This window comes from Takifugu flavidus, chromosome 1, assembly GCF_003711565.1.
Source record: "Takifugu flavidus isolate HTHZ2018 chromosome 1, ASM371156v2, whole genome shotgun sequence".
Classification (NCBI taxonomy): Eukaryota; Metazoa; Chordata; class Actinopteri; order Tetraodontiformes; family Tetraodontidae; genus Takifugu; species Takifugu flavidus.
The window spans coordinates 8,655,444-8,668,158 of NC_079520.1; the positions used below are offsets into that span (position 1 = coordinate 8,655,444).

The window sequence follows — 12,715 nt, forward strand, 5'->3', positions numbered from 1 at the left end:
ATATTTCCTGATTTGCCCAAAGAGTCGACGAAAAAGCCATTAGTAAAAGTTCACAAATGTTTAAAGTCTAAAAAAAAACACCTGAGAGTTGGCAATAGAATTTGCACAAAAACGATCAATATCCGCTCGCCCATGCATTACCAGTTTTTCCTAGATGATTTAACCGGTTATCTCTCTAACATTTAACACAAATTAGTAAGTTATAAAAGGGACAAGGCAACTCGAGTCCTGTAGATTTATGGACAACTTTCATTCGCAGACCTTTAGCGCCATCTGGTGTTTGTTAACTATAAAACACGGATGCGCACAAGCGAGCCAAATGCCAATGAATCAATTAACTTGTCCGCGTAAGATGTGCGTGAGCCCACAGTGTGTTGTTATTAAAGTGATGAGCAAACGTGTCACAGTTCACATCCCATAATCCCAGCGAATACCGCTGAAACAGTCGGTCAGGTACATAAGATTAACCACACTTGTTGATCTGCTTTGTCTTATTGGACAAATTACACATAATTGCTCATTTGATGTTTTCAGACTGATGTGTTCGTGCGAGGAATCTGTTGTGGATATTTCGCAGCAAAAACTTCAAGATGTTGCAAACAGCTTTAAAAGAAATAGGATGTAATTGATTATAAGATAATTGTGCAAAGGTCTCCCTGATGGGAACCATCTGTCAAAACAAGCTGCGCATTGACTAATTCTAATCATAATTAATTTAGTGGGTAGCAAATTACATACATCATAGTTAGCACGGGGAGGGGGGCTGTTGTAAAACAAATTACCTTTAACAATGAAAGAAAATGACTCCACATAACCAAATATTACACTTGTTTCCACCAGCCATATTTCTTAATGAATACTCTAATTAATTTAATTCAAACAATGTGCATAATTTGGAGCTGAAAATGTCAGTGGGTCAAACGAAAGCATATTGTAGCTGCGGCGCAGTTATTATCTCAACATGACCTCTATGTAAATGACGCACACAAAATATTGTCATTCTAATTCCAGGCTCCAATTAGCATGTTTCTAAACACATCATACACGTGTATTTAGCTCATTCTGCACATGTCAGTGTCAGACTTCTATTTGTCTTCATTTTCTTTAAGCCCTTTGATGGGAAACACAAAAGCACGTCAAATATGGTGGGAAGCTTTCAGTCTTCTTTTCCAACGTTGTCAAGGCTGTTGTGAGTCTCTCTAACTTGTGTTTGGATAAAATACAGCGAGATGTGTCATCGGGGCGTGAGCGCAGAAATGGGTGAATAAATGAATAAATTGCCCTGCGGAAGGAACATCCGTGCGTTGTCGTGCTCGGGGGGCTATCCTGAGGCCAATCATTTTGCTAACACATTAATGAAAGAGTGTGTAGTGTGGCTAAGGGCAGCCACCATGGGAGGTCCCGCTCCCCCTCACTCCTCATGTTGGGGGCTAATAGGCAGGACGGAGCCAGTGGGACTCCCAGGAGAGGCCCGCTGATGAAGAGGAAAACCTGTCGCCGCCTTCACTAATCACGGCCTAATGGCTGCAGAAACGCCAGCCACTAGTGTGTGCGTGTGTGTGCGTGTGTGAGAGAGAGAGACGCGTAATATGCATATTTGAACGTGTTTATTAAAATCATAACAGAGAAAAAACGAAAAAAAAATAGAACGAAGGGAAAAATCGAGGGGAAAATGGGTTCCGTGTCCATTGCGTTAGTCAATAGCAAATACGCGGAGAAATAGGTTCGGTTCGGGACTTGAGTTTGGACGCTGTCACCTGTCACTCACCTCTGTGTTTGTGATCAAGAGGATTTGACACTGATTTCAGCCGCCATCCCACTAAAATCAGGAGCAATCAAAATACTGATCATAAAACCATTTCCGGTTAAATTAAACAGAATAAAGGTCCTTATTAAAGCCCACTCGTACCAACAACGATGTAAGTTTTAAATAATTTTCCCCGCAGCTTTTTTGTTTTGCAGCAGTAGTGGATTTTTTTTACGCATTATTATAATATGACTCAGGGATGCAAATATAAACCCACGATATCTTTTACATTTGTAGATAAACCACCATGCCCTTTATTTGTGTTTGCTCACAATGGAATTATAAAAATCCTATTTATGAATTTTGGATTATGTTAATGTACAGAATCTTGGTCAATCATAACTTTTTCAAAATTGTAAAAATGAAATCAGACCGCTTTGTGCATTTATTAACTTGACGCCATGAGAATTCCACTGTCATAAAGATGTTTGCTTTATTTTGAAAGAATCCTTCTCACTTCCTGGCCCGGCTGCGCTAGTTCCGGCTATCTTACCTTTCGCTGTTTGGAGGCCGAGATTTTCTCGCCGTCTTGGCCAATCAGAGCGCAGGAACGCTGAGGGGGGGCGGGCGCTCCGGTCTCAAACAAAGTTGTGCACTCTAAGTTGACTCCAAGCGACCCCTGATAGAACTTTGTTTACTCTTCATTTTAACTCGGACATGATGCTGCCCGGCGGCTGAAGGCTCTTCGCAGCGGGACGTGTAAGATACCCGCCTGACATTGCGTCCTTTGGCCGGGTCCCTGCTGCGGCGGCTCCCGACGCCGCTGCTCGGTGCGTATCTTAGCATGCCACGCAGTCAGCTAACTTCCACAAAGAGAAGAAAAGTTCATCTCCGGCTCCAGGGTGATCCGCCCAGCATGCAAACGCCGCGTCCTTCAACACTCCACGTGGATTTGTGTATTTAAAACCGCGAAAATGATGAAGGTGAGGAGATATTTGAGGGGGAGTGGGAGGGTGCTCGCCTTCGTGTTCGTCGCCTCCGTCATTTGGCTGCTGTTCGATATGGCTGCTCTGCGCCTGTCAATTAACGACGTGAACAGTCGGATTCTGAAGGAGAGGGTGGTGAGAGACAGGGAACTTCTGAAAAAACACTCCAGGGCCGCTCAGCTGACGAGAGCCGGCCTAAAACACCCGCTTCAGAGGGTAGATTCGCTGGGTTCACCTGCTGGGAGAGGAGTCGATCCAGTTGGGAAACTAGCAGAAGTTTACAGACATAGAGAGAAGCAAAAGAGCAGAAGGTTGGGGATAAAGAGAGGACATCTTTAAAGCCCCATTTTAACAAGACGAGTCCTTCCACATATCTCTTTTCTGAACATAAAGAAGGAATCAACTGGAAAAGCATCACTACAAAGAAGGATATTTATGCAGAGAATAAAGTAAATCATTCTGATGTGAATGGGATACAGGGAGAGAAAAGTCTGACGATAGCTGAGTCCAAAAGACAGAAGCTACCCGTCGTGTCCAATGGAACAAACACTATTCATCATGACAAAGAACCGTCTTTAATTTTGTCAACGAAAGAATCAACAAAAAGTGAAAATGGGCAAAAGACAGATCCAAAGGCAACGGAAAAAAGTAAGGTTGGAACAAAAGAGGGAGAGTTGAAGCCGTTGGAGACACACCCTTCACAAACAGCCAACGAGGATATAAATATGAGCAGAGCAAACAAAAAAATGAAAGAAAAACATGCTAAGACGGCTCCCAAAAGTCACCTGAAAACCAGGAAACCTACAGTCAGAACAGGAGCAGGCCCCAAACCCAACTCCAAAAAAGCAGGCGTGCACAAAGTGCTGTACCTGGACGCAACTCTGGTCCCCAGAGATGCCAGAGCGGTGGGCCAGTTTGGTCAGGCAGTGCACGTCAGCAGCAGTGAAGACGCCCTGGTGAGGAAGAGTTGGGACGAAGGCTTTTTCAACGTCTACCTGAGCAACCAGATCCCCTTGGACCGCGCCATCCCGGACACCAGGCCTGAGACGTGAGTCATGTCCTGCGCCTCTAGTATTCTCACCACTGAGCGGACGTGTTTTATCTTCTGCTCATGTTTTTATCACCCTCATCCAGCTGTGCACAGACTCTGGTCCACGATGACCTGCCCTCCACTAGTGTGATCTTCTGCTTCGTGGATGAAGTTTGGTCCACGCTGCTTCGCTCCGTGCACAGCGTGCTCAACAGGTCTCCGCCGCACCTCCTCGAAGAGATCATTCTGGTGGATGACTTCAGCACCAAAGGTAATTGGGTTCTCCAGACGAGACACGGGACGAGCAGAATGGAACCGCGTTGACCGTGATAGAGCTCTGATCTTTCTTCAGAATATCTAAAGGCCCCTCTGGATAAATACATGTCTCAGTTTCCCAAAGTGCGGATCATCCGTCTGCAGGAGCGCCAAGGCCTGATCAGAGCCCGACTGGCTGGAGCAGCAGCAGCCAAAGGTGACCGCTGACGCCCATTTAACGATGACCCGGATTATTTTTGCACCTTTCCAAAAGCATTGTGTGTCTGCGCGTGGGAGTTCGGCTGCGTGTCACTTCAGAGACAGAAACGTTCCGTTAAGTGGGCAGATCAGCTGTTCGTTTGTCACTTCTCCAGCTGGACGTGTGTTGTTCTGCCTCGTCAGTCCTTTGTTACTGGAATGTTTTCTACTTAACAGGTAATCTCCCCCTTCAGCCTTCCCTTTGAGTGTCTGTATCCTGAACATTAGCGCCTCCCAACAGGCAGCATCTGCTGTGTGTAGGGACAGTTGGTGAAAGTACATCATGCATTTCATATAAGGAGCCCTAATTTGTCAGGCTGAGCCGTCAGTTAACGTCTGCTGAGAGGCTGATTTAACCAGCTCTGAACAGCTGCAGCCTCAGACGACAACCGGCCGCTAAATGTGTAAAAGGAGGAGGAGGAGGAGGTAAATAAGTGAGGTGACAGTGTCACTGTGGCAGGGGTCAAAGGGCACTTTTAATCTCGGAAGTTTGTAAATACAGCAGTGAGAGGCGTCATGGATCAACCAGTACGCGGCTTCTCTTGACGCGCTCACGACCGCTCCTGTGCTGCAGGCGAGGTGCTCACCTTCCTCGACTCCCACGTTGAGTGTAACGTGGGCTGGCTGGAGCCGCTGCTGGAGAGGATCTATATGGACCGCAGGAAAGTGCCCTGTCCGGTTATAGAAGTCATCAACGACAAGGACATGAGGTGAGCCAACCGCTGCCTCGTCTGATGCTTCCTGGTCTGTAGGAGAGCTGGAGCTTCACTTCTGCTTCTGTCCTTTCAGTTACATGCTTGTTGACAACTTCCAGAGGGGCATTTTCAGATGGCCTCTGGTGTTTGGGTGGAGTCCTCTACCAGAGGCGTACATAAAGAAGCACAACTTGACCATTTCAGATCCCATCAGGTGCCACTGAGCTTGAAGAACAGTGTTTCTCTATACTGAGCTGCGTCATTCTTAATGGATCTCCTTTTTTATGCTGCAGATGTCCAGTCATGGCTGGAGGCCTCTTCTCCATAGACAAAAAATACTTCTATGAGCTCGGTGCCTACGACTCCGGCCTGGACGTGTGGGGGGGAGAGAACATGGAGATTTCTTTTAAGGTGCATCCCTCATTTATTTATTAAAACAGTCTCCGTGTGCTGCTTTTAACCCTTTTCTTCCTGCCTGAGAACAGATCTGGATGTGCGGAGGGGAGATCGAGATCATCCCCTGCTCCCGCGTGGGACACATCTTCAGAGGACAGAACCCTTACAAGTTCCCCAAAGACAGACAGAAGACAGTGGAGCGAAACCTGGCCAGGGTGGCAGAGGTGTGGCTGGACGAGTACAAGGACCTGTTCTACGGCCACGGGTACCACCACCTGCTGGACAAAAGCGTCATCGACATCGGGGACCTGAGCGAGCAGATCGAGCTGAGGAGGCAGCTCAAATGCAAGAGCTTCAAGTGGTACCTGGAAAACGTGTATCCAGACATGAACGCTCCTCTGGCCAAAGCGGAGGGTCTGGTATGTGGATGGATTCGCCTTGTTCCCCGTTTCCTCTCACATCTCAGCCCTGGTCTGATCGGCTTGTTTCTCACAGGTATTTAATCGTGGCATAAGGAAGTGCCTGGCCCTGCAGAAGAGCTCTCTGATGTTTGAAACCTGTGATCTTGGCAAGCAGGTTCATTTCTTTATTTTAAAAATCAGACAGAAAAGCAACATGTGTATGTTCTTATTAAAGGGGGGATAAAAGCACCTTTTTGTTCACCCGTCTCTCTGCGTTCAGAGTCAGCTCTTTAACTACACCTGGATGAGGGCCATCCGTCAGCAGGACCTGTGTGTGTCTTCCTTCAACCGCAGCGTGTCCTTGCAGACATGTGACAACACTAAAGCTGAACTCCGCTGGTACCACAAATCTTCGGACTCCACTCTGGTGGGTTTTTCTCTCCCCAGCTGCCGGCTCTAGAAACCGTTTGTCTTTTTTAAAATGTCCTGCTTTGTCTTCAAGGCGGAGCACCTCATAGCGGATGTCGTGTCCCACCACATGTGTCTGGAGGCGGACCCTCAGGGTGACACGCTTCACCTCAAGCCGTGTAAACAAGGCGCCACGTCCCAAAAGTGGCAGTTCACACACTACCACGCTCAGGGATGAGCAGGAAACGGAGGGGGGGCGGAATGTTTCCGTTGACAGCGGCGTGAGCGACCTCCCACCGCAGCGGCAGAGAAAATAAATCAATCTTTGAAAATCTGGAGGAAGTTTTGAAGGAAATTCTCTAAAATGGCAAAAAGACTCAAAACACTTGACTGTTATTAAATGCAAAATATTTCCGTGCCAAAGGGGGGGGGTGTGAGAGAGTGTGTGAGAGAGTGTGTGAGAGAGTGTGTGAGAGAGTGTGTGTGAGAGTGTGAGAGAGAGAATAAAGAGTCGGTGAAACAGAACTTCTCTTCTTCTTCTCAGAATATTCTCTTACATCTATTTATGTTCTCGTTCTTCCAGCTCATCAAAGTGTGATGTGTTCAAACTGACGTTTGGGTTTCTGATTGTTTCTCCTCTTGCACGAACACCCGGGACTTTTTTGAGCTGACGAAGAATTTCAGGAAAGAGGTGAAAGGTCAAACCCTTCGGGGAAGTCCTGTTGGACATTTGCATCAGAGTCCTTCAAACACAGGACAACTGTTTATTTGCTTGTTGGCATCTGTTAGTACACGTGTGTGATAAAACCCTGAGCTGCTCAGTCTTCTGTTTAAAATCAGGACTTTTCCAGCCATCAACAGAACGACGTAGATCTCAACTGATTTTTTTTACCACATAAGCTTGATTAAAAACTGACTTTTCACGCTGGGTTCCTGCAGCTTTCAGTCTGGGAAGAAGCAGCTCACAGATGCAGAATCATGTACTCGAACTTTTCAATCTTCTGGCGGGTGTTGCCCCTGCGGATCCTGCGGTACGACGCCGTGTCGTACTTGGAGGAGGTCAGGTGGTTAAAGGAGGTCTTTGGCGTAGGCAGGGTGGTGTAGCCGGCACCCGGCCTCTGACGGACCCCCGCGAGGGCGTCCAGGTCGGCCAGCTTCGGTAGAAACTGTTGGAGGTTTGGAGTTTCTGGCACTGCGTTGTCATCCTGTAGCGGGTCAGCTGGGAAGCAGAAAGGACTAGTTTGAGTTGTGGACGCAGTCGTGCTTCTGGCTGGGGAGGACAGAACACTCCTCTTACCTGTTCCTAAAGGTGTGTTCTCCATCCGTGCCTCCGTCTTTCTGTCAACCTCAGGCTTTTCTCCAGGATCTGCAGCTCCTGGCTGATCAGAGTTTGGTGTCTGGAGCTCTGTCCTGTCCTCCTCCACCTCTGGACTGTCTTTGATGAAGGCTCTTTTGTCTTCATCCCTGTCTGTTTCTCCACCCGTTTTCCCTTTGGCCTCTTTGTGCCCCTGATCTTCGTCACTGTAGAACACAGAGTCGTCTCCCTCCTCTGCCGGCCAGGCTTCTCTGTCCTCGGGTTCCTCCGGGCTCTGCACCGCCTCATAAGTGGCTCCACCGATGATCTCCAGGACCTGGGACACCAGGTCTTCGTCTGCTCTGAGCCCTTGTGTTTGCATCTCGGTCTGGGCGTGTCTTAATGTCAACCAGCAGTTCTCCTAATCTTTCAGCAGAGGATCCTGAACTCCTGCATGGTCAGATCTGCTCCGGTCACCCAGCAACACGCGCGCTCTCATCCTGCGTTAGCAAAGAGTGAAGCGAGTCCAGGAGGCTGGCGAGCAGCGGCAGTACCATGTAATTCTGTGTACGTGTTGGATCGCACAAGAACAGAGAGTTTGTTGTGGCCATCAACAACGCGCTCTTTGTGACCCTGGCATCCGCGTTATTCCTGAATAATCATTAGCGTTTGAGCTGGATTAACATTCTCCTTCACTTTCTCTTTAGAGCCTTTGAGCTTAACCAACAGGGTTTCTGCATATTTGCCTCGGCCAGGCCATCTGAATGTTGATGTAACCTTCAGAAAAGGAACTAATCTCCAGATTTGTGCCGTGACCTGGCCCCTGAGGGCCGAGCCCTCCCCAGCATCATTGATCCTCCACGTAACAGGTTAGGTGTCATGCACAGCAGCACCTTTTGTGGTCGTCTCCCTGCAAATGTGCACCTCACCTGTCGGTAAGACTGAAAAATAATTAAGTTTGTAATCAAGAAGACACAGCTTGTGATAGTTTTATTGTACATTGGTTACAGAACAGATTTGCAGCTGGCAATGAAAGAAAATGGGGTTATAAGGGGGCATTTTGCAACAAAACTTTCGTTTTCTGAAGTGGTTACAGTTTTTCTGCTGAAGTCAAATATCACTTCTTAAACGACACCTTTCACATGTTAAAACAGATGTGAGAAGATCTCACTGTGGTTGCCTTTAGCGGCAACAGGAAGCTAGAGACGTGAGGCTCATTACAGGAAGTGTGACGCCTTTTTTTAACTGCACAGGTACGTGTCTGATATGACCTATAGTGACCTATATGCGTCCACGCCACTAAAGATTTGTTTTTGTCCCTACGGACTGGGACCAACGTACTCTACGGTGGCCCTCAAGGCTCAACACCAATGCAAACGCCTCCACCAGTACCAGAAACCTCAGTGTTGCGCCAGCAAATTGCTGCTGTTAGATGAGTTTGCAGATCTGAAGGGCAACAGGTTGTTTCCAATAATTTTATTGTACTTTTGCTTCTAACATAAATGCTGGACAGTTTCTAGCAAAGTGTTTCTTGCAGCTGAGGGTAGAACGTGCATTTTTCTTCAGGAGCGATGGAAGCAAAATATACATGCAGCCTGAGCACCGTTTTAGAAGTGGAAACTATTCAGTAGTAGCTCTTTATGCCCACATCCTGTTTTGAGCTGAGCTCTAGTTTTGGTTTTGAGCGCATGAACGTGACTGAAGTCCAGTTTCAATGTTGAACCTGTCATCAGTCTGGACTAAAACCTGATTAATGCTGGTTACAGTCCGGTGCACCGACGTAACGTCTCCGTTTGGAGGTAACTAGAGTTTTGTTTTCATGTCTGGTGTGACCTTCACACCTCCTCCTCCACCGACCGCTGTAGTCCAGGTAGGAACTTAAAGATGTGTTTGCGGGCGCTGGCTTTCCTGCTCTTGCGGGGGAGGGTTCCAAACAAGTTGGAGATCCTCGTTTCCTCCCAGGAGGGCGACAGGGAGCTGCTGCTTCCCGCCAGACTGGAGCTGCTGGTGCGGCCGAGCGAGCGGTGCTCATGGCTGCCGAGGGAGAAGGCGCCAGGGCTGTCCTCGGGTAGGAAGTCCCTGGAGAAGAAGCAGCTGCCGTCTGTGGTGCTGGCTGCACTGAAGGGGCTGGGGGAGCTCAGATCCCCAAACACGCTGGCTAGGTCGCTGTCATCAGTCAGAGCGCTCTTGTAGCTGCTGTCACTGGCGAACCGGAGGCCATCGCGTCCCACGGGGGGGCTCAGGGGTGAGGAGCAGTCCATGGAGAGGTGGGGGTGGCTGGCATTCTGGTGACCTGAAAAGACCCAGGAAGTGCACATCAGAAGTGCACATCAGAAGTGCGCATCAGAAGTGCGCATCAGAAGTGCACATCAGAAGTGCACATCAGAAGTGCGCATCAGAAGTGCACATTTTACTATAGAAGCATCTTGAGGGCTGTGATTAAAGGAAGGGATGTGGTCTTCTCACCTTGCATCAGCCGCTTCTCGTGAAGCGTAAGGGCTTGCAGCTCCACCAACTTCTCACGTAGTGTTTGCTGTACATGTAAAAAACAAAACACCACTTCTGGTAAATTCCTCCTGCCTGAGGCGTTCAGATCAGTTCACTACTGCAGCGTGAGAACATTGAGAACATCTGCAGTCATGCTAATGATGCAGTCATGCTAATATAAAAACCACCTCTGTTGGAGGCTGTTGAACCCTTTCCTCCACGTTACCACAGCATCTAGCGGGCCTGATCACCTGTTATCTCTAACAGCCTGGTTTCTGTGGTCTGATGGGACTTATCTCATTTACTGTAAGAAGAGACGCACCTTGAGCACGCTCATGCGCTTCTCCAGCTCGATCTGCTTCACTTTACTCCCAGAGACGGTCTCCATCCTGCAACCACATCACATCACATCACATCAGTCCTCCGACCGGGTGCGGGTCAGAGGGGACAGTGTGTGGGCTGGGTCACTCACATCAGACTGTTGGTTGATTCTTTGATCAGGTCCAGTATGTGCTGATGAGAAGATCCCTCGATGCTGGCGCCATTGATGGTAATGATGATGTCACCTGTAATAACAGAGCCTGTAAAAACTCATCTCTAATGAGGAAATGATGCTGCTTTGTGTTTGAGTATCAGTCTGTGTGTGTGTGTGTGTGTGTGTGTGTGTGTGTGTGTGTGTGTGTGTGGGTGGGTGATGCGTTTAGGTCGTCAGAAACGTTTTGGTTTCTGTCCAGCTCTGACCCACCTGCGATCAGCCCGGCGCTCTCGGCAGCGCTGTCCTCGTGCACCTTGCTGATGCATGTGCACATCTCCACTGCGGAGCTGTCCTTCAGCTGCAGCCCGTACGTCTGCAACAAGGTGCAACGTTTTAGAAGACCCACGACATCACAACGAAATAAACACGAGGAAATGAAACTTACCTGGATTTCGAAACCAAAGGTCTCGTTATCTTGTTTCTCCAGGACAACTGTGATTCTTTACAGACACAAAAAGAGAACTTTAGATTTACATATGCACTCTAAAGATTTTGAGTTTGTTTTATGTATGTGTGTGTGTGTGTGTGTGTGTGTGTGTGTGTGTGTGTGTGTGTGTGTGTGTGTGTGTGTGTGTGCCATTTACCTCAGCGGGTCGGAATAATCAACCAAGGATCTGGGCTCATTTTGCTTTGGCTGGAATCACAAAGACGCAGAGTTGATTTTTCAACATTTTCACAGGTTTGCATTTTTAAATTGTCGGAACGCTCCAAGCGTTGCACAACACAGTGGATTAAAATAGTTTGAACACTCTGAGTTTGTGCAGTTGTGATTTCGAAGTTAAATCAGTGATCTGCTTGTCAAAACATTAATCTAAAATTTAATCCTCTAATCCAATAATCTGATATTTAATCTAGAGAAGTGATTGTGAGTGTGTGTCTCTGTGTGTGTGTGCGTGCGTGCGGACGCTGCAGCAGCGAACACACACGATTACCTGACCCACCTTGTGCCCCCGGGGCAGAGAGCCCACGCTCTGCCTGGTCCGGTCGTTGCTTCCTCTGAGCGAGCGCCTGTACCACAGGGAGCATTTCTTCCTCAGGGTGTTATCCAGGATGACGCTCTCCTGACTCCCCTGGTGACGCAGCCCATTGAGATTCATGGTTGCCTGCAGCTTCAGAGAGGTCCAGAGGAGCAGCGGGACCCTGCAGCAGCAGCAGCTTCACAGGGACTGTGGCCTCCCTGCTGCACAGCTGAAAGCAGAACGCGTCAAAGCGGAAATCCACATCACGTGACGTTTGTGGCGGATTTGCATCTGCAGTTGATGGTCCTTGTTTCCTTTTTCCTCTTCTCAGTTTACAATGTGTCAGAAATAGAGCAGACCTGCACGTCTCCTCCACACCGTCACCTGCACCTCTGGGTGTCTGAGGGCTGATCTCTGGGCTGATCCTCCAGTCTGGGCTCTGTCGAGCATGGAGAGGTCTTAATGAGGAAGCACGGAAGGATGGCTTAGCTAGAAGAGAGTGGTGCTCACCACAAACACACGCCTGAAGGCATCAGGCACGGTTCAGTTCATAAGGAACACACACACACACACACACAAAAATCACCCACACCAGCTTTTGTTAAAGTACAGATGTGTTCTAAGGTTTAAAAATTGGATGATCCGCTCAAGAAAATCAAAATCACAAGATATTTGAACTCGCATTAGGTTTCAGATGCAACTGTGTTCATTCTGAAGTGGCTAATTGTCAGGAACATCTCAGGAAATCAGCCCTCGTGTCCCAGATGGATCGTTGTCACCAGCAACTCTGGACGTTTCCGTGGAGATGCAGCTGTTACTGTTCCCAAAATATTCATTAGAAGACGTGATGAAACAAACAGAACTACGGTAGTGAAAATGCCCAGCAATCCCCTGGATGACGCTCAATCTGATTCATAACAGCAGATGAGTGAGAGCAAAAGTTTTCATTCTCTCTCGCACGAACACGCATCCTTTGAACTTCCTGGGGACTCTTATATGTCCCCCAGGACCTAAACCAGTCCAGCCTGACTGCAATCCTAACTTGAGCCTTAACACCTTTGTACAGTTGTTCGGAGTGGACCCACATCCCAAAAATGTCCTCACTTTGCCAGTAAGATGTGTATTGTGCCAACACACTCACAGAAGCCTGCATTTTCATTCGCTACATTGTGGGTTTTTTTTCTTTGTTGATTTTTTTATATTTTCCTGTAATAAAAAGCCGAGGGGTTTTCTTTTCTTCTGTGCTGCGTTTTTAACAATTGAT

The 12,715-nt window shown here is 48.0% G+C and overlaps 2 protein-coding genes and 1 long non-coding RNA gene across 4 annotated transcripts in view; 1 reads left to right on the forward strand and 2 right to left on the reverse strand.

Moving 5' to 3' along the window:
* Positions 1-2,799, reverse strand: part of LOC130525824 (uncharacterized) — a 14,936-nt gene extending 12,137 nt beyond the window's left edge. The window contains exon 1 of the long non-coding RNA XR_008950594.1: positions 2,301-2,799. This is a non-coding gene — a long non-coding RNA (uncharacterized LOC130525824). The remainder of the gene's footprint in view (positions 1-2,300) is intronic.
* LOC130525759 (polypeptide N-acetylgalactosaminyltransferase 5) lies at positions 2,748-6,512 on the forward strand. Its single transcript, XM_057032881.1, has 10 exons — positions 2,748-3,781; positions 3,868-4,034; positions 4,116-4,235; positions 4,851-4,986; positions 5,066-5,185; positions 5,265-5,382; positions 5,457-5,786; positions 5,863-5,943; positions 6,049-6,195; positions 6,271-6,512. The coding sequence occupies exons 1-10, from the start codon at positions 3,459-3,461 to the stop codon at positions 6,412-6,414; spliced, it is 1,686 nt and encodes a 561-aa protein (XP_056888861.1). The 5' UTR covers positions 2,748-3,458; the 3' UTR covers positions 6,415-6,512.
* Positions 6,513-6,920: 408 nt separating this feature from the next.
* Positions 6,921-11,702, reverse strand: cytip (cytohesin 1 interacting protein). Of its 2 annotated transcripts, none has more exons than XM_057032966.1 (9): positions 11,425-11,702; positions 11,077-11,126; positions 10,878-10,932; positions 10,703-10,805; positions 10,430-10,523; positions 10,280-10,346; positions 9,937-10,003; positions 7,474-9,763; positions 6,921-7,395 (listed from the first exon to the last, which is right to left on the reverse strand). In XM_057032966.1, the coding sequence occupies exons 1-8, from the start codon at positions 11,587-11,589 to the stop codon at positions 9,306-9,308; spliced, it is 1,059 nt and encodes a 352-aa protein (XP_056888946.1). In that variant the 5' UTR covers positions 11,590-11,702; the 3' UTR covers positions 6,921-7,395; positions 7,474-9,305. The 2 variants fall into 2 exon arrangements, with proteins under 2 accessions (XP_056888946.1, XP_056888953.1); XM_057032973.1 differs by having other exon boundaries at positions 11,434-11,699.
* Between the last annotated feature and the right edge of the window lie 1,013 nt (positions 11,703-12,715).

Excerpts from the sequence above, each read along its gene's own strand:
- LOC130525759 (XM_057032881.1), top strand. The coding sequence starts at position 3,459 with ATGAGCAGAGCAAACAAAAAAATGAAAGAAAAACATGCTAAGACGGCT. Across the intron at positions 4,236-4,850 it reads TGGAGCAGCAGCAGCCAAAG|GCGAGGTGCTCACCTTCCTC; the intron begins GTGACCGCTGAC and ends CCTGTGCTGCAG. Across the intron at positions 5,944-6,048 it reads CCTGTGATCTTGGCAAGCAG|AGTCAGCTCTTTAACTACAC; the intron begins GTTCATTTCTTT and ends CTCTGCGTTCAG.
- cytip (XM_057032966.1), bottom strand. The coding sequence starts at position 11,589 with ATGAATCTCAATGGGCTGCGTCACCAGGGGAGTCAGGAGAGCGTCATC. Across the intron at positions 11,127-11,424 it reads GGGGGCACAAGGTGGGTCAG|CCAAAGCAAAATGAGCCCAG; the intron begins GTAATCGTGTGT and ends TTGTGATTCCAG. Across the intron at positions 10,004-10,279 it reads AGCGCATGAGCGTGCTCAAG|CAAACACTACGTGAGAAGTT; the intron begins GTGCGTCTCTTC and ends TTACATGTACAG.